This window comes from Staurois parvus, unplaced genomic scaffold (genome assembly GCF_062004578.1).
Source record: "Staurois parvus isolate SC_StPar_1 unplaced genomic scaffold, SC_StPar_1.0 ptg000980l, whole genome shotgun sequence".
NCBI classification, from domain to species: Eukaryota; Metazoa; Chordata; class Amphibia; order Anura; family Ranidae; genus Staurois; species Staurois parvus.
Window position 1 is genome coordinate 3,594,497 of NW_028318776.1, and position 25,975 is coordinate 3,620,471.

At 41.7% G+C, this 25,975-nt stretch overlaps 1 protein-coding gene across 1 annotated transcript in view; it reads right to left on the minus strand.

Moving 5' to 3' along the window:
• COMMD8 (COMM domain containing 8) overlaps window positions 1-25,775 on the minus strand; it is a 35,826-nt gene extending 10,051 nt beyond the window's left edge. The window contains exons 1-3 of the mRNA XM_089657300.1: window positions 25,620-25,775; window positions 22,489-22,644; window positions 18,803-18,955 (exon numbers count right to left, since the gene is read on the minus strand). Of these exons, the coding sequence (XP_089513426.1) occupies window positions 18,803-18,955; window positions 22,489-22,644; window positions 25,620-25,670 (360 nt within the window). The 5' untranslated portion in view covers window positions 25,671-25,775. The remainder of the gene's footprint in view (window positions 1-18,802; window positions 18,956-22,488; window positions 22,645-25,619) is intronic.
• Between the last annotated feature and the right edge of the window lie 200 nt (window positions 25,776-25,975).

Consider the following 25,975-nt stretch of genomic DNA (forward strand, 5'->3'; position numbering starts at 1 on the left):
ACCTATGATGCCATAAAGCTCCTAACTCACTCCCTGGTTATCTCCCGCCTCGACTACTGCAACTCCCTCCTCATTGGCTTACCTTTACATAGGCTATCCCCCCTCCAGTCCATCATGAATGCTGCTGCCAGGCTCATCCACCTTACCAACCGTTCAGTGTCTACTACCCCTCTCTGCCAATCCCTCCACTGGCTTCCACTCACCTAACGAATAAAATTCAAAATACTAACAACTTACAAAGCCATCCACAACTCTGCCTGCAGCTACATCACCAACCTGGTCGCAAAATATCAACCAAACCGCTCTCTTCGATCCTCCCAAGACCTTCTGCTCTCTAGTTCCCATGTCCCCTCCTCCAATACTCGCCTTCAGGACTTCCCCCAAGCTTGTTAGAGCCCAACCTCTGTAGCTGTAAGATAAAGGAGCCAGATGGATACCAGGGATGGATGGATGGATGGGAGCAGTAACACTGAGGCAGCTCTTCTTAGAGTGGAAGCAAGACCTCTGAAGAAGGATCCTACTAAGCTCCCAAATGCATTACCGCCCCCTTCACCTCCTACATCCGACTCTGCTCTCCAAGCCTCATTTTGATGCTCAGGCACATCCTGGGCTCTACTTCCTGATCCTATAGACAGTCTGCTGCTGGACGGCTGGATGTTCCACCTGGATCTTATTACACCACATGATGAGTCTTTAACTATTTATCTTGTAAGTGCAATTTATCTATTGTTTATTAATAAATTGTCAATACTGCACTTAGGAGGCGCCTTCCTCCCTTTTTTTTTTTTACATTCTATGGAACTTCCTACCCCAATCTGTCCAGCTATCTCCTAATCTATATACCTTTAGACGATCCCTGAAAACCTCTCTTTAAAGAAGCCTATCCTGCTTCTAACTAGTAAACTGCCTTTTATTTCCTCCATAAGCTCATCCCCACAGATATTACCTTTTGTATCACTTAACTCTTCCTCCTAGATTGTAAGCTCTAAGGAGCAGGGCCCTCTGTTTCCTCTTGTACCAAATTGTATTGTAACTGTAATGTCTACCTTCATTTTGTAAAGCGCTGCGCAAACTGTTGGCGCTTTATAAATCCTGTATAATAATAACAATCTATTGTACTCAGGCAGTTGATGCACCTGTGGCTGACTGAATATAGAGCACTGCCAGGCTACGACTGCATCTGATAGGATGTAATCTCTGTTCAGCCGCAAATTTATAACCCAGCTCAGACTTTTTTTTTTTTTAAATATACTTTTGTCAATACAGGTAGTGCTTTTAGGGCTAACCTTGAATTTTGGCCAATTCCTTGATAATTGTCTAAACTTCAAGCCAACTATAGGGACCTTTATAGATGTAGGGATAAACAGTGCGCTTACCTTGGAAAGGACTGCCAGTTCAAAAAGGCAAGGAAACCTGGACTTAGTGTACAATTACAGCTCTGCAGCCTCCCTTGTGTAGACATCCAAAAGCTCTGAGCCTGATTCTAGGTGACACAATCTTTTATGTGATGTCAGTAGCCCCAGCACACTCTATATTATTTCCCTATGTTCCTATATCCAGGCTGCTACATATTCAGGCTGACCATATCCTGTGTGACTTTCTGCCAGTTCCTGATGAACTGGCCAAAATTTGCTTTGTGGATAGCCCTGTTGGGCCCCCCAACATTTTTTGACTGAAAAATCAAAGGAGCCAGGCAGAAAATTGCTGGCTGAACAGTGGATCCAATCAGATGCAGCTACTGTTTGAGTATTCCAACAGCCACCACTGATGGCTGTCAGGATACAAGAGCCAAGCATGGAGATTTGTGTATCTGTGCTGTATGGCATATATAGAGGAATCTATTAGATTTTTTTATTGATCAGCCTGTGGGCTAAACAAAAAATATTTATCAATGTGTGGACAACATTAAGGAAGTGAGGGAACAGGTGAAGATGCTAGGCCAGCACACAATCAGGCACTGCCAGAAAAGGAGAGGGCTATGATGTGCAAGGGTGCTATGCTAGGGGTGTTGGGATGTACTGCAGTGATTCGCTGCACATGGCACCATTAAGTCTATTAGATGACAAAGGAATTGAAGTAACTAGATGACACTGGGATGCACAGGAGGTCACTTGGAGTCAGTAAATGACACTGGCGGTCACAGAGGCAGGTAAGTAGCAGCATGTTACTCAGTTTATGAACAGCAATGCACTACTTTAAAGGATAAGTTCACCTTTGGGAGCATGTTACATGTTCCACCCATCTTCACACTGCTACAGCTTCTCCCCAATCCAACAACTCTAATGACAGTGAGCCGGGGATCTTCTCCCCAAATGTCACAATTTTAAACAAAATGCGGCTGTGCAGGGCTCTGTCCACCCAGCTGTCACTCATTCACATTTAACCGGTACCACACCGCACCAAAAACAGAAATACTGCTACAGGGCAGCATGGGTGTGTGTGTGTTTTCAGTTCCAGGTAGGGGGCGCGCACGGCCTCAGCTGTCAATCACTGGGTCCCAGCCAGTGATTACTTGCCAGCACCCAGTGATCGCCGAGTATCTCCGACGGGGGAGAGACCTGTATCTAAATAATACAGATCTCTCCCGTCACCTTCAGCACACTGCATGTATGGCTCTGTATAGCAGAGCAATACAAAACAGTGTGCTTACAGTGGAAAGCACTCACACAGCGTACTGTGAAACAGCAAACAGTTAACCCTTTCTTCGCCCCACATTAACCACTTCCTGCCCAGTGCCATTAGTATAGTGTCAGTGCTTTTTATTAACACTGATCACTGTATTGGTGTCACTGAGGATGTCACTGACATCCCTAGTGATACCAAATCAGTTCCCCCCCAGTGTCACAATGCCCACCGAAGACCCGCTACAAGTCGCTGATCGCCACCACTACTAGTGAAAAAAAAAAATTCCATTATATATACACCGCCATTTGTATACGCTACAACTTTCACGTAAAACAATTCATTTACAAGTATTGGGATTTTTTTTTCTAGCAAACACATGTAGCAGAATACATTTTGGCCTAAATTTATAATGGAATTTGATGTTTTCAATTTTTTTACTGGACATGTTTAATAGCAAAAAGTCAAAAATGTTTTTTTCTCAAAATTGTTGGTTTTATTTTTTTTGTTTATAGTACAAAAAATTAAAAAAAAAAAAAAAACAAAAACACACACAGGCGATCAAATACCAGCAAAATAAAGCTCTATTTGTGGTGAAAAAAGGACATAAATTTAATTTGGGTGCAGCATTGCATGACCGTGCAATTGTCAGTTAAAGTAACGCAGTGTCGTATTGCAAAAAATTGTCTGGTCAGGAAAGGGGGTAAGTTCTCTGGAGGGCAAGTGGTTGATGAAGTACCAGCCAGCTGATGAGTGCTTTAGGTAGTTCACTGATAGGTCCGGTCTTTGTAACTGTCTGAGGTACAAGCAGACAACTTAGCCTTGTGTGCAGGCGGCAGAGAGGCGTTTGGGAAGCGCTTTGCCAATTCTGCACATTACAGCACATGGTTCTGTTCTAACGGGAGCGTTTGCGTCGTGGCAAAACGGACACCTCTGGTCGAGTCAGGAGGCTTTGAAGCCTCCTATTCTCGTCTACGGTGCCGCTCCGCAAACGCCCAGCCGGCGTTTGCGGTGCAGTTGCGACGCGGTTGCGGAGCGGTAACACCACTCAAACTGTATTATAGGCGTTTGTGGGGCGTTATTAACGCTCGGCAAACGCCTAGCAACCGCCACTAAACCGCGCATGCGGCGTTTGCCGAGAGTTTGCCGAGCGTTAAAAAACGCTCTGCAAACGCCGGACCAACGCTTGCCAAACGCTATAGGGGCGATTGGCAAGCGTTGGTAAAACAGCCAAGTGTGAACGAGCCCTTACACTGACAGTCTGCAAGAGTCTTGCATTCCACCTGTGATCTGCTGATCATGGGTGCAATGCTTTACAGGCTCCTAATTAAAAAAAAAAAAAAAAAAAAAAAAAGGAAGAAGAAATGCACAATTTTTTTACCTGCAAAAAAATGTGCATTTTTTTTTTTTTTAAAAGAACTTAGCTTCATGATGTGAAGCGCCACATCATGAAGGCTGAGCCATTCAGGGGAGCTGCCCTCCAACTGGCCCTGGCATAATTCAGGACAGGATCTCTTGACAGAAATCCAGGTGAAACCCTCCACAGACAGGAGTCCCAGAGATGAATCCTGAAAGAGGCGAGTGTAAAAACAGCTTGTAACTGTTCCCAATTCTATCCAAAATAAGAAAAGTTTGGGTCCAAAATATAATTTTAAATATTATGTGCATTTCTATATGAATATATGTTGTGTTTTTTAAATGTTTCCTTTCACCTTCAGCGCTACACTAAAATTCTTTTCATTATCTCAGAACTATGAGCCAAGACTCTCCATTCAGTCCTTAGCAGCAGCATTCCACCGACACATCAATGAATAAATGTATGAAATCAGCAAGACTCTTAAACATAGCTGCCTAATGAAGGGAATGTTCTCAGTTTCTCTCATTCTCAGTTTCACATTCTGACCAGCACTACAATTCAATCAAGGAGATAAATCAATATCAGGCGGTGGATGGGCTCAGTGCTACATGATGTTTTTCTGTTATTTCTGTGTGAGCTATTTCAGGTCAGATATTCACTTAAAATTCAGTATTTTGTACTGTTTCATTTGTTCAAAACCAATTCTTAGAAAAAGGGGAAAAAAAACCCAGGAATAAAGAACCTCTACTTACCCAAGGGTGAAAAAAAGCACACGGTTGAAGTCTAAGCTTAACACTGTCAACTAAATTACATTTGCAATTCAATTTCAGAACTGCGCAACAAATAAAAATTGAAAAAAAAAAGGAAAGAGAAAAAAAAAAAAAAAAAAAAAACCAATTCAGCTGGGACCCACCACCTAATTACCAGGTGACCAAAGAGCAGCAATGCCAGCAAGTGAAACCCAGGTATAGTAGAGAGTATGTGTAGGTTAATAGCACATTACACACCCAATTTATAGTAATTTTCTAGCACTACTCCGATTTTAGCTCTGAAAATCGAATACATTTTATTTTTCACTTCAAACTGGCAATCCTGGGATGCAGACATCATTCATGTCTGATAACAGAAAGAAAATCTCTAGTATAAAAAAAATATGACACTGGAGAGTACATTGCAGATATTCAGTTCACATGGGTAAGAAAGGTCAAATTTTCCTACCTAATCAAATTTCTGTTTTTGTAAATGCGGATTCTGGTCACAGATGATAAAACAGCAATTGGTAGGCAATTTGTTAACGGGGGAGTGCCACATTTCTACCTCTGATCTAAAAGTAAACCCCTTAGCTTACATCCACTATGTAATAAATGGGAGAGGTGAGGTTACCATTCTACCAAGAACGTACGCTGCCCATAAGTGTATCGCATCTCAGCCGGTTCAGTGGGGACAAGCCAAGATTCGATCCATCTATGGGCAGGTTGGTTTTAATGAAGTCAGTCCATTGATCTACTTCAGTACAACCAGTCTGTTGGATTTTTTGCCGGCAATTACAATCAGTGACTAGAGCTGCCAGCAGTGATCATTGTCTTCTGCCATCAACAAGGCTTCCTGCTGGCAGAATGCAATAGCGCTAAGGGATGGATTGTCCGATCAACTCAGATTGTGTTGATGAGGGAATCGAGCATTTTTATTTCCTGCAACCTACAGTTGCACGGAAGAAAGTTGCGTCATCTATGACTTTATTTGTTTTGGAGTTAGCACTTGTGATTTCAGATTTCACAAAACAGAGATTAAATGATCAAGTAGATGAACAAAACCCAATGACCATTAGTGAAGCACTATCCTATAACTTAGAGAGAAAGTCAGCTTATGCTTTTCACCTTCAGAGGAAATGTATCCTCCAAGCAGAATCTGACTGGTGGACAGCAGGATAAACGTCACCTTCTGTACTTCCAGATACTTTCTGACAGCTGGTAAGGCATGTCCGGGAGGAGCAACATCAGGTCATGTCCCTTCTTTCTTGTTGTCACAGAGCTGGCTGCTAATTGAAATTGGAGCATTGGAGTGATTGGCTGGCATAGATTGCATCCATTAAGTTTGACAATGCTATCAGTAATATCAATGCCAGTGTGTCAGTGCTGTCATCCAAACAGAAGTTATGTGCAAGGCGTATTACTGGCAGGATCACCAGCTACTTCAGGGGAGAAAAAACAGGCATATAGACAAAGAAAATATCATTAAAACATAACTAAGGCAAAAGGTTTTTTTGGGTTTTTTTTTTTGTTTTGGACGAAGTAGAGATGGATTAGAAAACATTAAGTTTTTTTGCTGTCTGTGCCCCCGTTAGAGAGATTTACGTGTCCTGTTGACCATGATCACTAATAGGGACACTAATTCTACTGACCAGGGGGGCCCATGGGATTCCCTTAATTTGCAGGGATTTCCTCTCACTTCCTGTTTTGGCTATGGAACAGGAAGTGAAGGAAAATCTCCCCAATGGGACACAGGTGGCAAAAAACAACTACAAAAAAAAAAAACACTGACAGGGATTTATAACCCTCCCTTACTCTATCCAAAATGGAAAAAAAAAAAAAAGTTTTGCTTATAGTTCCTTAAGGATCACGCTCTGCAGCATTTGCATTTTAATTTTTGACCAGAAGCATAGTTTGAGACATTTTATATGATACAAAAAAAACATTGGCATAAACTATGTTTATCCAGAAACTAAACTTATATTACTATAGCTAAACTTTTTATGTGCCCAGTGTATTTCCTTTTTCCAGAATAATGACCTTAGTCTACAAAATATCTAAGTCTTTTAACCCAAACCTATGGTATGAATAAGATAACTGATATTTTACTCCTGTCTACTTCTACAAGTTTCCCTGTAGCAGCACAGCATTATTGGTATAGAACGTAAAATGTAGTGTGGCATTTAAAGAGTCCCTGTCACAATATATAACCTATTATTACTAAGGCTAGGTTCACATTTGTGCAGTTGGTGCCGCTGTGGATCCACACAAAAATCCGTGTAGCCGCACCACCCGCACAAAAGAATGCGGACCCGCGGGCGGGTGCCATTAATTCTAATGGCACGCCGCCCACACTGGAAATCGCAACCGTACTGCAAACTGAGGTTCCCGTGCGGGCTGTGTTTTCAGAAGAAGTGCAGGGACTTCTTCCCTGCATGTTCCAGGGCACAGGAGTCCAATCAAATGAATGGGCTCTCGGGCCCGCGCAAACCGCAGATATGTGAAGCAGGGGTAAAGGAAAAGGCAAACAGCATACTCAATATTCGTTCTTCCAGTGCATAAAACATTTGTTTTACATAAAATGACAAACTTTTAAATACAGTTGCAAGATGCACCTTCATGCTTGACAAACATGTGTCTATCCATTTATGTGATCTTTCTTTTCTGCATTTTGTTTGCTACTAAATTACAAGTGCAGTGTAATGCATCTGGTCATTGCTTGACAGATCACATAGCAGACGTAGTAATAACTCTCAGACGCAGACCTCATTAGAATCTCAGGTCCAGCTAGAAACAATGTTTGAGAAGCATCACATTAAAGAAACAGACTGTCAGCTAGCCACTGAGGACCATTAAGAAACATTTTATGCTGATAATAGATCTCTGTTCAAGACATTTCTTTTCAGCTAGTATAGGGAGGATCATCATTGTGTGTTTCAGTGCTCTGTGCATGCTGTTTTCAATTTACCTTAATGAGTATCCTCTTTGTAGGAACACATTTGTTGTAATTGCATTTCACAGGTGTGAAGGCCTCTAAGAATACGGATGACCCTCACCATCTGTGTAATTACAAGAGGCTATTACAGAGTCAGAGAAGGCTGGATGCTAAAGAGAAGAACCAACGTCAGCAAAATCAACTGAAGACATTTCCTTTTCAAAAAAAAAAAAAAAATGATATAAAGTGTATCTTTTCAATACACGGGAAAGAATTCACAAAGAGTGGTGCAGGAATAAAGCCTGCACCACTCTACTAAACTGAGAAAACAGAGTAGATCCTGCTCCTAATTAAGAAAGGGGGTGTAAGTCCCTTTATTAATTAGGACTGATATGCTCTGTTTTCTTCTCTGTATCTGCGCCAGACACATCATAGAAAGCAGGAGCCACTCGGTACTTGGTATATAGGTAGGTAAATGAGCTTTCCATGCCAACAGTGTAATGTGTTCGCTGTACAAGCAGAAAGAAGTCGACAGACATTTCACATCCTGTACGCCAGGTCCAATCTGGCAAAGATCTGTGGCAGTACTCTAAACTAAATACTACAGCGATCCCTTCGTTAAAATAGGTGTGGGAGCTGTGCCAGATTCTATTTCAAACTGAAATAGAAGCAGTCACGGGTTTCACAGATAGACCGGAATTTCAGTTCTTGGTTTAGCACAACATTAATGTATATGCAAACCCTCACCTTGTAAAACAACCCATACAGTTTAAAATACAAATTAAGTGTAAAACATTTGTGTATAGACATTAAAAAAAAATATATATATATTTTCCCCCTTTTTTTGTATAAGTGATTATATAACCTCTGTTCTCAGCTGCAGAGAGGTGGGGGAGGAGAGACTGCATTACACTAATCTTCCCAGTGAATGGCTGTGCAGGATTTTAATCAGGAGAAGTCTGATCATTGGAGGAGAGCACACAAGGTTCTCAGCACAGTTACAGAACTAGCCGCAGTGTGTTCTCCTACCTAGTGTGGTCAATTGTTAAAAGGAAAGCAGAAGGACTGGCAGAAACACCAGGATTTCATACAAAAAAAGCACTACAAAGAGAACAGGGTTCTTTTTCATACAAGTACACAGGCACATATGAGGAACAGGAATGTTGGGTTTACATATTCTTTACTATCTAGTTTTATGAATTTATTTATGAAAAAAACCCACAACACTAGAGATTTCCAGTCAGACTGGAATGGACTTGGGGTGGATTTTATTGCTAGATTAAAGTGAAACTTCACTGTTTCAAACAACCTTGACTACTTTGAATCCTTAACTGCTTGCCCGCCGCCCTAGAGTAGAGGTATTGCTACAGGGCAGCAGGGTTGTGCAAAATCACGTATAGATACGCGATTTGCATTGCTGGGTAGGGGGCGTGCGTGTGTGTGGGACGCAGTTCCACTATAAGTCGCTGATCGCCGCCATTGCTAGTATAAAATAAATAAAAATAGAAATTCCAGTATATATACAGGTTATGGATAATCTGTGTGCTCTCTAGTTGGATGCTTGATGTTTCCCTGTTAAGTAAACATGATTGGGTGAGGCTATAACCATCTGGTTCTTGCTGTTACTGGAACATCCCATTTGTGAAAATGATGCTATGGGGCGTTCATTTTTGATTTGATTTTTAATTTTTGCATTTATTATTCTCCACATTTATGTAACACATGTCAAGGAGGGGGGTTCTATGGGGTTGGAGACACCTACTGGTGGTTTGGTCTGGATGGATGTTTGGACCCGTGGGTTATGTGCTGCCCTTATAGACATCCTACAGATTCCATTTATATATGGGTGAGCTGATTGATATAATTAACAAGGCTTTGAATGGTTTGGAATAGATGTAATTCATATACTCGGCTATGGATAATATATGGTGGGCTGGACCAATTTTGGGTTCTAGGTGGTGGAAGCTGAGCGGCGACTGCGTTTTGGTTGTTGGATGGCCTGTGGACTGTGTTGAGGATGGTGTATATGCATACGATGGTTAATTATGGGGTTAACATCTAGAATAGATGGGTGTCATGGCCGCTTCTCAGATAGGAGTGGCACTTCCACCCATATACCTCTATGGGCGGAGGTGATGTAGTCGCGCTTGTGCGATGTGCACCGACTATGTGATGGGCGGTTCTTTCCCACTGGATCATTATGTCCGGCCCTGCTTGATCACATCATTTAAACACCACGATAGATGAGTGTTTTGGTGCCAGCAGGGAAGGATGCATGTACAGAGCAGTTGCCACCACATGGTTGTATTGGAGGTATGATAGACGTTTATTTGGACAGCATCTGGGTACGGAGGTTCTGAGGTTGGGAACAATATTGAATATGGACAATTATTTATATAATTATAGGAGTCACGCTGATCCTTCTGGTGATTGATACTGGAGAATTTTTGGACAAACTACCTAGTGATACTCTATTGCTGGGGCAGACGTTTTCTAGCTTCCCCTTGGATCCAGGCTTATCAGGAATGGATCTATTAAGTTAAGGTGGAGTGGTAATGATGGAGCGAGGAATATATTGATATCCCCTTTGACCCTGTATGTTATTATTACTATTATGCCTAGATTGCCTTGGGGAAAGGGTGCATAAGGGATATTACAGACTACAGAGAATAAAATCAGCATGTGGATCTTGTCGCTGTGTTTCGTTTATCAGTGAATCATCTAATGTGAGTCACATTTTCGATGTTTCTTTTTACTTTCCCCCCCCCCCCCTTTTTTCTTTGTGTTCCCCCTTTCCCTCTCCCTCCGCCTGCCTTAGGATGCAATATCACAGTGTTTATTGCAGGGCCTAATTTATGCGGTATGTGGGGATCTGGCCGTATGGGCAGATATTCATCGGGGACCTTTTAACCGCTATGTAGATACTGTTGCCCTTTATTACCACTCATGGTGACATGTGAGTTTGTGGAGAAAGTTTTCTTTTGTTAGTGTTATGTAATGATTATAATTACTTAACTAATGTGTTGCCAACATATGCACATATGTATCTTCCAGCTAGGATACTGGACTTTTCTGTCTTCAACTCCTTTGGGGTCCTGAGGAAGCGAACAAGCAAAACGCCTCGACCTCTGGAGTACTTTGATGTCATGATATACCATGCTGTGATATATTGGGCTGATTAGCCAAAATACTGTTTTTATGGTAAAATTTTGGAAGATATGTTTCATTAAACATGTTTTATACAATAATATGATGTTGTCCACTTTCTATACCAGTAAAGTCCCATTTGGTTTTTATGGTTTTGTATATGGATTAGAAGACCTGTCAGGTATTTATTGCTGTTTTTGACCCAGTTAGGAAAATTCACCCTCTATTTGTTCTCTTTACTATTATAACCAAAAGTGAAAGAAAATCCCAAATTTCTGGCTGTCACCAAAACAGGAATGGAGAAGGGGGGGATTTTCAAATGGGGCCACAAGTTCTATTGATTGTGGTGACAACAAATTAACTGCTTGCCATCAAGCCACTGTGGAAAAATGGCCACAAGGTGGCACCGCTGGGCAAAATCACGTTTTAAAAATTTATTTTGCAAAACAGGTAGGGGGCGCGCACTAGACGTGTGCCCGCCCTACCCATTCCACCAATCGTGGGCGTCAATCGCCGGGTCCCGACCGATCATTACCCGCCGGGTCCGGCGATTGCCGGAAAACAGTGACACAGAGCACAGCTGCATTGTTTACAATGCAGCTCTGCTCCCTGTCAGTTCCTAACACACTGATCCTGAGAGCGGAGTTTAGCTCTCGGGATCAGTGCGTTCTTGCGAAGTACACACCCCCGCCCACTAGTAAAACACTCCCCTCACACAGTTAACCCTTTGATTGCCTAAAAAAAAGTTAACTTCTTCCTCCCCAGTGCCATTAGTACAGTGTCAGTGTTTCTTTTTGCACTGATCACTGTATTGGTGTCACTGGGGATGTCAGTGACCCCAAATCAGTTCCCCCCCAGTGTAAAAATGTCCGCCGCAGTCCCGCCATAAGTCGCTGATCACGGTCATAAATCGCTGATCGCCGCCATTATTAGTATTAAAAAAAAAAATCCCAGTATCTTTCCCGCCATTTGAAGATGCTATAACTTTCACGTAAACCAATTAATTTACACGTATTGGGAAATTTTTTTTAGCAAAGACATATCGCAGAATACCTTTTGGCCGAAATTTATGACGAAATTTGATTTTTACTGGACATGTTTTATAACAAAATATTGTTTTTTTTTCTCAAAATTGTCAGCCTTTATTTATTTATTTTTTTTTAATAGCGCAAAAAATAAAAAACGCACAGGCGATCAAATACCACTGAAAGAAAGCTCAATTTGTGGGGGAAAAAAAAAGGACAGAAATTTAATTTGGGTGCAGTGTTACATGACAGCGCATTTGTCAGTTAAAGTAATGCAGCGACGTAACACAAATCGCTTGCTGACCGCCCTATAGCAGAAATACTGCTACAGGGCGGCATGCACAAAATCACACATATATATATATATATATATATATATATATATATATATATATATATATTACACACACACACACACACACACACACACACACACACATATATATATACATACATATATACATACATGATTTGCGCTACAGCTGCAGGCATCATCCTGGTATCGTTTTTTTTCAGCCGGCGATCAGCTTTCATGTAAAAGCAATCCTAGTGGCTAATTAACTGCAGGATTGCTTTTACGAGCAGCGGGATATAATGCCCCCCCGCTGCCTTCCACAGCCTTCTCGGGCAGTCCTGTGCCATCGGTGGAACCTGAGAATGCAGCCGGTGTTTCTGCCAGCTGACCATAGAGCTGATTGGAGACCAGAATGGTGCCAATCATCTCTATAGTCTAAGAATTCAGAAGCTATGAGCATTTCATCATTTCAGTTCTGCAAGATATAAACAGCGCCATTTGTAAATTGGGAAAGCATCTGATCACACCGATTTTGGTTTTATTAGATAAATGTAAGGGAAGAAGAGATATCTAGAGTCTGATAGACCCCAGATTTCTCAAGAATATATGACAATGCCCATTCAAGTTATAGGGGATATTTGCATTCCCTGTGATAGCATTAAAAGTGATAAAAAAAAAAAAAAAAAAACACAACAACTCGCCCCTCCCATGCACGCACACCAAGCGTTGACCCTGTGGCGGTATGTAAAACAGCGGTTGCACCATACATGTGAAGTATTGCCGTGAACCTCAGATCAAGGGCAGTAATTCTAACACTAGACCTCCTCTGTAAATCTAAAATGGTAGCTTTTAAAGGCTTTTAAAGTGTTGCCTACGGATATTAAAAATGTATGCAGTTTGTCGCCATTGCACGGGGCATGTGCAGTTTTAAAGCAGGTCATGTTTGGTATCTATTTACTCGGCATACCATCATCTTTTATATCTTATCAAATAATTGGCCAATATATTGTGTTTTAGTGCATTAAAATAAAAAAAAAAATACACTTTTTATTTTACAATTGAAAAAAAAAAAATTAAAAAAGCTTTTGAAAAATCACTGCGCGAGTACTATGTGCCATAAAAAAAATTGTAGTACCCACCATTTTATTCACTAGGGTGTCTGCTTTAGAAAAATATATGTTTGGGGGTTTAAATTAATTTCCTAGCAAAAAAAATACTGATTTTTCTTCATTTGAACAAAAAATGTCAGAAAAGGCTTGATCTTCAGGTTGTTAGAAGAGTGAGTGATGTGTGGCATAAACTTCTAATGCTGGGCATAAAACGCCCCCACCCCCCAAAACTACCACGTTTTGAAAAGTAGACACCCCAAACTATTTGCTGAGAGGCATGTTGAATCAATAGAAGAATTTATTTTTTTTAACAAGTTTTTGGAAAATCACAAAATCAAAATTTTTTTTTTTCTTTTTTACACACAAAATTGTCAATTAAATGATTTACTGCTCATACATGCCATGGATATATGTGGAATTACTCCCCAAAATACATTCTGCTACTTTTCCAAGTATGGGGGTACCACATGTGAGAGACGTTTTGGCAGTCTAGCCAAGTACAGGACCCCAAAATCCAATAAGCACCTTCAGGCTTTATTTCCTCATTACACTTCCAGACTACCTATCACAGTTTCGGAAGCCCTGAAATGCCAGGATAGCACCTAACCCCCCCCAAATGACCCCTTTTTGGAACGTAGACATCCCAAGGAATTTGATAAGAAGCATGGTAAGTATTTTGCAGATCTCATTTGTTGCCACAAGTTTTTGAAAAATAAAAAAAAAAAAACAAAACATTTTTTCTATTTTTTTTTTATATTTCAAAACTTTGTGTGAAAAAAAAAAAAATGAAATCTGCAAAATACTTCCATGCCTCTTTAAATTCCTTGGGGTTTCCAGAAAGAGGTAATTGGGGGGGGGGGGGGGGGGTTGGTGCTATCCTGGCACATCAGGGCCTTCGTAACTGTGATAGGTATTGAGGAAGTGAAATGAAGAAGTTACGCACCTTCAGGCTTTCAAAGTGGTCATTGGATTTCAGGCTCCTGTATGTGGCTAGGCTCCCAAAAATTCCCACACATGTGGTATCCCCATACTCGAGAGAAGTAGCAGAATGTATTTTGGGGTGCAGTTCCACATATACCCATGGCTTGTGCGAGAAATAAATCATTTAAAATGACAACTTTGTGTAAAAACAAATTTTCCAGAAACTTGTAGGGAAAAAATAAATCTTACATGGACTTAATATGCCTCTCAGCAGACAGCTTAGGGTGTCTACTTTCCAAAAAAGGGTCATTTGAGGGTGTTTGTACTATCCGGGTATTTTAGCACCTCAAGAAATGTGATGAGCAGTCAGAAAGGAAAAGCTGTGTAAATTTCATTATCCTTACCATAGTTTGTAGATGCTATAACTGTCCCACAAAGCAATAAATATACACTTACTGGGATTTTTTTTAACCAAAAACATGTAGCAAAATACATTTTGGCCTAAATTTATGATGAAATTTTAGTTTTTTTGGATATTTATGACCGAAATGAGAAAATTGTTTGTTTTTTTTTAAAAAAAAAAAGTTTCTTCAAAAATGTTTTTGTTTATAGCGCCAAAAATAAAAAGTGCACAGGTGATCAAATATCACCAAAAGAAAGCTCTATTTGTGTGGAAAAAAAAAAGGACATAAATTTCATTTATTTACCCTATTGCATGACCGTGCAATTGTCCATTAAACTACCGCAGCACTGTATAGCAAAAAAATGGCGTAAATTGCTGTATCTATGCCATAGTTTGTAGACACTAACTTTCACACAAAGCGTTTACTATATATTTTTTATAGCTTAAAGTAAAAAACATTGTTTTTTTTCAAAATTTTCGGTCTTTGTTTATAGCGTGAAAAAACAAAAACGCACAGGTGATCAAATACCACTGAAAGAAAGCTCTATTTGTGTGAAAAAAAGGACGTAAATTTCATTTGGGTGCAGCATTGCATGATCGTGCAATTAGCAGTTGAATTAGTGCAGTGCCGAGTAGCAAAAAGAGGCCTGGTCATTAAGGGGGTAAATCCTCAGGAGTGCAAGTGGTTAATATGATCTGACAACACCCCCAAATAATGTAACGCATCTCCATCCCAAATACATGTGAAACTCAAAAAATTAGAATATCGTGCAAAAGTTCCTTTGTTTCAGTAATACAACTTAAAAGGTGAAATATATGAGATAGACTCAATACATGCCAAGCAAGATAGTTCAAGCCGTGATTAATTCATAATTGTGATGATTATGGCTTACAGCTCATGAAAACCCCAAATCCACAATCTCAGAAAATTTGAATATTACATGCAATCAATAAAACAAGGATTGTACATAGAACAATATCGGACCTCTGAAAAGTATAAGCATGCATATGTACTCAGTACTTGGTTTGGGCCCCTTTTGCAGCAATTGCTGCCTCAATGCGGCGTGGCATGGAAGCTATCAGCCTGTGGCACTGCTGAGGTGTTATGGAAGACCAGGATGCTTCAATAGCGGCCTTCAGCTCTTCTGCATTGTTCGGTCTCATGTCTCATCTTTCTCTTGGCAATGCCCCATAGATTCTCTATGGGGTTCAGGTCAGGTGAGTTTGCTGGCCAATCAAGCACAGTAATCCCACAGTCATTGAACCAGGTTTTGGTGCTTTTGGCAGTGTGAATGTCAGGGCAGGGCTGTGGAACGGACAGGTAGGCCTAGTGGCAGGGTAACGCACTGGCTGACGACAACCACCACCAACAGACCGAAGTCCCAGGGCGCGGAGTCTAAGTCCCAGGCTGCCCTTCACCAGGGTCCCTGATGGTGGGGATGGACTTGACGCAGCCAGGTACCAGGTCGCGGCCCCCGAGACACCCCGGCTGCGGTAATGGCCGCCGCCAATGGCGTGTAGCTGGTGAGAATGACAATAGCGTAGTCAGGCAAGCTGGGTCGACAACAACGGGACAAAACGGTACAGAACAGTAGACAGAGAATCACAGGTCACGGGCCGGGTTCAGCAACGGAAGGTCAGATCGAAGGAAAACACAGAGAATGGTCTTAATCACAAGCCGAGTCAGAATACCAGAAGAGTCACAAGCGTATACACAGAGCTGTAGGAAGACAAAGACACAAGTGCAAAGAGCATGTGCGGGCCACAGGCTTATATGTCATCAGCCACACCCCTCTGGGGGATGGACCTCAGAGACCTGAAGGCATAAAAGGATTCCCACCATGCACAGCAGAATCCAAGATGGACGCCAGCACATGGAGTAACAAAACCTCAGGGAAAAGGTAGGACCTTGACAGTGGGCAGGTGCCAAGTCCTGCTGGAAAATGAAGTCAGCATCCCCATAAAGCTCGTCTGTGGAAGGAAGCATGAAGTGCTCCAAAATCTCCTGGTAGACGGCTGCGTTGACCCTGGACTTAATGAAGCACAGTGGGCCAACACCAGCAGATGACATGGCTCCCCAAATCAACACAGACTGGAAACTTCACACTGGACTTCAAGCATCTTGCAGTGTGTGCCTCTCCATTCTTCCTCCATACTCTGCGTCCTTGGATTCCAAATGAGATGCAAAAGTTGCTCTCATCAGAAAATAAGACTTTGGACCACTGAGCAACAGACCAGGTCTGTTTTTCTTTAGCCCAGGTAAGACGCTTCTGACGTTGTTTGTTGTTCAGGAGCGACTTGACAAGAGGGATACGACATTTGAAGCCCATGTCCAGGATCCGTCTCTGTGTGGTGGCTCTTGATGCACTGACTCCAGCCTCAGTCCACTCCTTGTGAAAGTCCAACACTTTTGAATGGCCTTTTCCTGACAATCCTCTCCAGGCTGCAGTCATCCCTGTTGCTTGTGCACCTTTTTCTTCCACACTTTTCCCTTCCACATAACTTTCTATTAATGTGCTTTGATACAGCACATTGGGAACATCCAACTTCTTTTGCAATTACCTTTTTCTGAGATTGTAGATTTGGGGTTTTCAGGAGCTGTAAGCCATAATCATCACAATTATGACAAATCACGGCTTGAACTATCTAGCTTTGCATGTAATGAGTCTCATATATTAGTTTCACCTTTTAAGTTGCATTACTGAAATAAATGAACTTTTGCACGATATTCTAATTTTTTGAGTTTCACCTGTACATAATTAATTGCCCCAGGACTTTAAATGAGACCACATAATTAGGTTAATTACACATGATTACAAGTTTGATACAAAAATACACATTTCATCATGATAAAATCCAGTAAAAATGACAGCCGATTTATAATATTATACATAATTACAGTCTAGTTGTACATACACAATCTCAATATAAACATATAAGTGTGTAGTAAACGGCATCTGGCAACTCCACACATTTTGTGAATTTCAATTCCGGGTCACATGATCGCTGTGATAGCCTCCGATTGGCTATCACAGTGATCACTCACTGTGCAGCCCACCCTCCTTGGTTTTTTTTTTCTCTCTCTGAATGGAGGAGAGAGATACATTGTATCTCTCTTTCTCTCCTTCAAGAGAGGAAAAAAATAAAATAAAATATAAAAAAAGAAAATGAAAAAATAAAGAAAAAATACCTTGATCAAGGTTTGATCTAGTTCAGTGCCAGGGTTAGTGTTTGGGTCAAGGTCAGGGTCAAAAAGGTCAGATTTTTTTTATTTATTTTTTTTTAATTGGTATCAGTGTCAGTGTGTTTTAGGTAAAAAAAAAATTGCACACTATTGTTTCTGGGCTGTACTGTCACATTATCTGTCACAGCTGACAGGAATTCTATCTTCACCTGGTCTTACTATCGGCTATTCAGGCTCCAGCCATTTGAATGGCCGTGACGCAATACGGTACAGCCCACTCAATGGATGGCAAAGCGCATGTGCTGGCGACATCACCGGCTGCTACACATTTAAATATCTCCTAAACGGTGCACATTTAGGAGATATTCACTGTACCTACAGGTAAGCCTTGAAAAAAAAAAAAAAAAAAAAGTTCACTGCCACTGTAATTAATAAAGCATGATGCAAGCAATCTTCTAAAAAATGGACCAGAAGCAGCTCCTAATTAGAAAAAGGGGCACAAGCCCTTTGTTAATTAGGGGCAGTGCTCTGTTCTGCCGTGTCTGACAGATGCAGCACAAAGTACATGACAGCTGGAGCTGCATGCTCTGATCTTCTCTGCCGTCTCCATTCTCCACTCGGCTCAGAGCAGAGAGAGGTGGAGGGTTGTGAAATCTGTGCAATCTCTGCTCATGTAGTGGATTCATGGGCAGAGAGAGAGATGTGAGCTGTCTGTTGACAGTTCACAACCTGTACAAGGTCACACCTGGTGGGAATCTGCTGCAGTTTTCCTTATGGATAAGGGACATATTCCCTGTGTTAATTAGGGGCACACTTCTGCTAGTTTTATTTCACTCTGAAACAGAAACTGGCACGGGTGGCGCAGATAGACCTGTAACAGCTCTATCTGCTTAGTTAATGTGGCGCATGCCACTCCAGTTTCCTGCACAATTTTAATGGCACAGGGAGCTCGATTAATTGCTCTGTATGTGTGTGAAAGTATTGCATTTGATCCAAAAAAAAAATTGTTGAATAAAGTTTGCATAATGAAACAGAGTCAGAGCTTGAAATCATACCTTGAGCTGCCAATCAAAATCTTGTAGGTACGATGAGGACATGGCACACACTTTCTGCAGGAGGGCATCTCTTATTTCAGGTTTTCTGCTCTTTATACATGTTAATATTGCCCCTTGATGCTCTGCAGTTAATCCATTTAGATGATAATTCAACTGTGAAGAAAAAAAAAAAGTCAAACAACTTGTCAAAAGGGATGTATGCACTAATGTCAATTTTAGGGAACAATATTTAGTCAGCACAGCAAGATCCAAATTATTAAACAGTCTATCAAAGCTGATTTTTCAAAGCTAGGTAGATATGGTAGGTTTCATTACCTACCGACTTCCTATATCTTGATTTCCAGGTCCTGACACAGCCAGGCTCAGTTTCTTTTATATATACAGCGGGTAAAATAAGTATTGAACACATCACCATTTTTCTCAGTAAATATATTTCTAAAGGTGCTATTGACTTGAAATTTTCATGTCGGTAACAACCCACGCAATCCATACATACATACAAAAAAAAAAAAAACCATAAGTTCAGAAATTAAGTTATGTGTAATAAAATGGAATGACACAGGGAAAAAATATTGAACACGCTAACTGAAATATATTACTTCGTTCAAAATCCTTTGTTGGTAATGACAGCTTCAAGACGCCTCCTGTATGGAGAAACTAGTTGCATGCATTGCTCGGGTGTGATTTTGGCCCACTCTTCCACACAAACATTCTTCAATTCTTGAGGGTTCCGTGGGCCTCTTCTATGAACTCTGATCTTTAGTTCTTTCCTTAGATTTTCTATTGGATTTAAGTCAGTTGATTGGCTGGGCCATTCTAGCAGCTTTATTTTTGTCCTTTGAAACCAATTGAGAGTTTCCTTGGATTTGTGTTTGGGATCACTGTCTTGCTGAAATGTCCACCCTCGTTTCATCTTCATCATCCTGGTAGATGGCAGCAGATTTTATCAAGAATGTCTTGGTACATTTTTCTATTCACCCTTCTTTCAACGATATAAAGGTTGCCAGTACCGTATGCTGAAAAACAGCCCCACACCATGATGTTCCCACCTCCAAACTTCACTCTTGGTATGGTGTTTTTGGAGTGATGTGCAGTACCCTGTGACCTCCAAACATGGTGTGTATTATGGAATCCAAAGAGTTCAATTTTGGTCTCATCTGACCAGACTATATTCTCCCAGTATTTCACAGGCTTGTCTAAATGTTGTGCAGCAAACTTTAAACAAGCTTCAACATGCTCTTTCTTCAACAATGAAGTCTTGCTGAGTGGATTACTTATGGTTTTCTTTGAAGCAACTGTGCTCCTTGGCTGTAGGACAAATTTTTCTGATAATTCTTTCCACTCCTTTCAGAAATCTTGCGAGGAGGCCTGTTCATGGCCAGTTTATGGTGAAATGATGTTCTTTCCACTTCAAGGATTATGGCCCCTACAGTGCTCACCAGAACATTCAGAAGTTTAGAAATCCTTCTGTAACCAATGCCATCAGTATGTTTTGCAACAATAAGGTTGCGAAGGTCTTAAGGGAGCTGCTTTTACCCATCATGAGATGTTTGTGTTACACGTTGGTAATGAGACTGAACCAGCTGATATTAATTTGCACTGACAAGGGGCAGGATTGCTTTCCAATCACTGATAGATTTCAGCTGGTGTTTTGGCTTTCCATGCTTTTTGCACCTCCCTTTCCTCATGTGTTGAATACTTTTTCCCTGTATCATTCCATTTTATTACACATAACTTAAATTTCTGAACTTATTTGTTTTTTTATGTATGGATTGCATGGGTTGTCACAGACATGTGGTGAAAATGTCATGTCAATTCGAAAGACATTTACTGAGAAAAATGGTTCAATATTTAGTTTATAGTTATATATATAATAAAACACACCTGCGTTGGACAAAATTATGGAGACACCAGGTAAAAAGGAGGAAATTGTTACCAAATGTGATATTGGATTGCCTTTGGCATCCAAGATGGCCTGTAACATGTAACAATCAGACCGGCCCCTGCTCCAGGTCCCGTCCCACGCCCCCCCCTTCCCTTTGACAGCTAGCAGGGGATCTTCTTCCCCCCTCGCTAGCTGTGTCACTCATTCACAGTCATCTGCAAATGAGAGACTACAAGTCCCGACAGCCCCACTGTTCATTCATTCTTCCTGTCAGTATATCTGCTTGCTCGTACATCTCTGGTTTACAAGCTCCCACAGACAAAAATATTAAATTCACATTATTTTACCTGCAAAAAAATGTGCATTTATTATTTTTTTTTCTAAAAAGCTGAACTTATCCTTTAAGGCTAATACGGGATTTTCTGAAGCGGACATGAGTAGATCAATGAACAACTGTACATTTGCACAGAGCTACAAAAAATATTTGTTAAAATTTGGTTCTTACATTTATATCCAGTGTCTACTGATCCTGCTAAAACATGCCACATTTCTGTGAGATCTTCTGTCAAAGTCCAGCTTCCCAGCCTTTCCCTAGTGTAGTCCCCGTACATGGTACTGGGTACCTAGTTATTGTATGTATTACATGGTGGCCCATCCCCTCAATGCCCCTGTAAGTTTCCCCTGGGATCACGCTGAAGGTATGACATTCATGCAATCCTTACTTTAGGCTTGCTTAAAGTGGAACTTTACCCATAAGAACATGATACAAAATAATGTGCTTTAGCAAGGAACATACATTCCACCTTAATTATGCTACCAAGATTAGCGTGTGCTATAAGTTGCCTCCAGCATTGTACCGGTTTCTTCTTGCCAGGGGATGCCATTTTGTTGAAGCCCAGAGCTCCTGAACAGCTGTAAATCATAAAGCTGAACTAAGCCCATCAATTTAATAGTTTCAAAAAAACAGTTACATTCCTGAAACGCCAGCATCGCTGACCATCACATTTCTTGTGTCCTCAATCAAACGGTCAAACCATCAAATGTCTGGAGTCATAACTGATCACACATGCAGTATCATGGCAGTTGCAGATCAAACAGAAGCAGCTTCCTTGGCTGTATAGGATAGGATGGTTTAACTCCGCTTTAAGGTTGTCAGCAGATCGACCTCTACAAATTCTGCACTGCCTAAAAATGAAGAGAAACTGAGCAAGTTCAAAGCAGGGTGAGCCGGTGTATTACTGGATTTTACACAGCAGAGACACTTATTTTTAAATGCTTTTTATAGATATACCTGCAAAAGGGGCCAGCTTGAAGTGATCTAGCAGCACTTAATTTTCTGAATAAAGTTCCACTTTAAGTAAATTGGAGCAGATTTTCATGCCTCTCTCTGGCCAGCACCACCCTGCTTATTGTGCTGCCAGACAGCTCTACCCACAACATGAGTATTGCCCCAAATACGTATACGGAATCTCAAAGCTTGCTGGGATATGTAAATTGCTGAGGTCACAGATCAACACCAGAAGAGAAGTGCAGAACTATACTGTACATTTCCACCTGCACTTCCACTACCAGCAAGTAGACAGTGTGAATGAGCCCTAAGAGTTATATGTTGTTGCCATGTGAGAAATACTAATTTAACGAGTGGGAAAAATAGATTAGGCTAATACAATGCAATTTTGTTTCCTTATATAAGGTCTATGTACCCACAAACTAAACAACGGAGTATGTCAGCACTTCTGTGTGCCTGGCACCCTAGTGGATTTTCCATAGGTACAAATGGGAAAAGATAATTTACATTTACCTTCTTTTGAGGTTCATCTTTACCAACAACAGATTTAATAAATGTTTCTGTATTTTCTAAAACCTGCAGCCATTCTCTCAGGTTCCAGACATTGCCATGATCCTGAAATCGAGGATACGCCCGGCCACAAATTCCATCAATAACTTTGTGAAGGAACTGGAAATGTCAAAAAGAAAAATAAATGAATTATATCATCATTGCAGCTGTTTTGACCATCAAAGAAGTTAAAGCTGAACTCCAGGGAAGGCAAAAATCCTCCCTTGTAGTGGAGCTACCCCCACATTGCAGAAGTTAAATGCTCCTTTATATCTAGGGGACCAGGAAAAGCAGTTTTACTTACCCAATCCTCTGCTCCTGCAGGTTCCTCTGCTCTGCGAGACTGGTCCCCACAGCTTCTTCTTCCCTGTGATCTGGTAGCAGGATGCCCTCTGATGTCATCAAAGACCGATGCAGGGCCTAGAGACCTGAATGGGATGTGAGGACACAGAGTGACAGTCCACCACCAGATTGTAGGGGAAAAAAAAAGCTTTTCCAACCTGCTAGACAAAAAAGAGAATTTAACCCCTGCAGTGTGGAGGGCAGTGCCACTGCAAGGAAGGATTTAGACTTTCCCTGGAGTTTGGCTTTAACATATAACTGCACTTTTGCTTGATATATTTGTACTTCTCCAGCCAACACTGAAAAAAATACCAATGTGAGGTATGACTTCTAATAAAGAGATGTCCCATTTCTAGTAATATCCATCCTCCTGGCTTCACATCCACACCCCTGTGCTTTCAGAAATTTTCTCCTGAGATTCAGATCGCACATGCGGCTCAATGCAGAGAAGATCCATCGTCTCCATCCTGCACTCTCTAGATGCGACCTAGTAACAGCTTAGATGGATGCAAAGACAAATATTCTGTTTTTAAATCTACAGGTTTGATTTTCATAATTTGTCTTCCCTGGTTCCTCTCTCCAACATGCTAATGACATTTTTAAAATAAGACTTTTCCATTAAATCCCTTATTTGAGATCCACTGACATGTTTAATAGGTCTCTGTGCATCTCTGTAAAATGCAGGTGGATCATGACTGGTGGGAGGGGCTAGTAGAGTGGTGTACATAACTTCCTGAGATAATCCCAGCACCCTGCCTTAGTACTCCTCAGATCCCTCAACCCTGATGCAAGCAGTAGATTGGCTCTAGAGGAGTAAAGCAAGTATTAGAATGCTTTGATGGGTGGAAGTTAGTCTGCAGTGGGCGTTCCTAAGCAAAGTGTATTTGCATGTAGACTGCTGTAAAATACACCCACATGTGATGCTGAGTCTCTGATTGAAAGCAGACAGAACCAATGAATGAAGGGGGCCGGCCAGTGACAGTCAGGGATTCTTTACAGCTCTATGCCTTGCAGAGTATTGCGATGTGCTAGGTGCAGTGACATGCGTTATGATGTGTAAAAGTACAGCACATCTGCATTTAATTGCAACCCATTTGAATTTAGCCCCCATTCACACCAACAAGAATTGACAGTTCAATATTGCATAGCACGTCACACTCTATTTGTGCTTATGGAACCGTTCAAATCAGCGGGTCGCCAACTTGCACCGATTTTGAAAAGGTTTCTGCACTATTTTTGCCGATTTCATGTATGACTTGCATTGACATCTGTGCATGAAGTTGCGCAGATGTTGGCAAGCCGCACATGAAATTGCACTGACCGGGAGCTTTGAAATCGCGCTACTTCAATGCAACTTGTTATGCGACTTTAAACTTTCGAATCGCGTGACAAGATGTACCCCATTAGTGGCAATGGAACCATTCAAATTGGTGCGATTCAAGTCTCAAAGGCTTCAGAAAAGGTTCCTGGGCTACTTTTGCATGACTTCACTGCAACTTGCAGTGACATCTGTTTATAGAAGTCACACAGAGTGTCAGCAAGCCGCAAGCAAGTCGCACTGAATAATCAGCTTTGGAGTTGCATGAATTAGCACCAATTCAAAGCTGCACTGGTGTGAACCAGGGTTTAGCCCCCATTTACACCAATGCGATTTGTCATGTGTTTTGACAGTTCAAAATCACATGAGAGGTCACACCCTATTTGTGCCTATGGATACGTTCACATCGGTATGACTCCGATGTGCACCGACATAGAAAAAGGTTCCTGCACTATTTTTGGTGATTTCATGTCTGACTTGCATTGTCACCTGTGCATAGAGTCACACAGATGCCGGCAAGCCACACATGAAATCACACTGACCGGTGGCTTTGAAATCACGCTCTTTCACATGAAGTAGCGCAACTTGAAAGCTGCATTCGATGTGAATCATGGCTAAGCCCTGGTTCACACCAGTGCGACTTGTCACATGACTTGAGAGTTCAAAGTCCCACCCCATTAGCAACAATGGAACCATTCAAATATGTGCAAGTCATGTCGCAGCGATTTTGAGAAAGATTCCTGCACTATTTTAGTGCAACTTACACTGACATATGTATACATGAAATGATTGTTGCAGTGTCAGCAAGTCACAATGAAGTCGCACTGAATCGTCAGCTTGGACAGTGCAGGAAGCAGTGTGATTTCAAAGCTGCACTGGTGTGAACAGGGCACGGTTATTTTCTATTTTAGTGTCCTTGTGCTGAGCCTGTGTAGCTCCACGCAGATCAAAGCCACTCAGCAGACATGGTGTGAATAAGCCCAAAGGCTGGGGAGGAAAGAGCTAGATGATAGATGATGCAGGGAGTCCTCCAGCCTGGAAATGAGGCGGGCTGTATCTGATTTGTTGTAATGCATATGGGTTTCCACTGGAGACTACAAGTGATGGTGACAACATTAAACAGACATGGCCCCTTGTTGTCACCATCTGGGAACCCACCCTGGGAAATGGCACACTGCCCTCAGGAATATGTAGGCAGGAAGTGGCTGCAGCACATCAGCAGACATGAGATGCAACAAAGAGTGCAGTAGGAGAAAACAAGCATTTTGCATAGAAATGGTCTCTTTATCCAGCAAAATGCCATTCGCTCAGGGATCCTGTAGGGGTCCCCTCTGTCAGTAGCGGCACTCCTATACAGACCAGTGAGACAAGCCAACCCCTCCCCCTGTCTGCTCTGACCGAGCCTCTGAAAAAACACACTGCCGCGCTCACCCACCTGCGGACATTGCTCTACAGGCAGCTTGGACAGCAGCCCCAGTCCCTCCATCCTCCACACTGCTCCTCACATCATATGACTGCACGCATCACTTCCTGGTAGAGCAGCCAATCAGCTACCATCCCCGGCCGTGTGGTCATGTGATCCTGCAGCCTGGCAGATCCCGGGGATGGGAGGTGATGGGCGTGTCCTGGGTGACAGGTGGGCGGGTCTGCGCGCTCTTAAAGTCATCATACAGTACAATGACAGCTATAACACGAGACGGAGGTGTGAGGGGGCGGGGGAAGAGACACCTAGAAATAAAGGCTGAATCTGGAGCAGCTGTTGTGCATGGCAACCAATCAGCTTCTATCTTT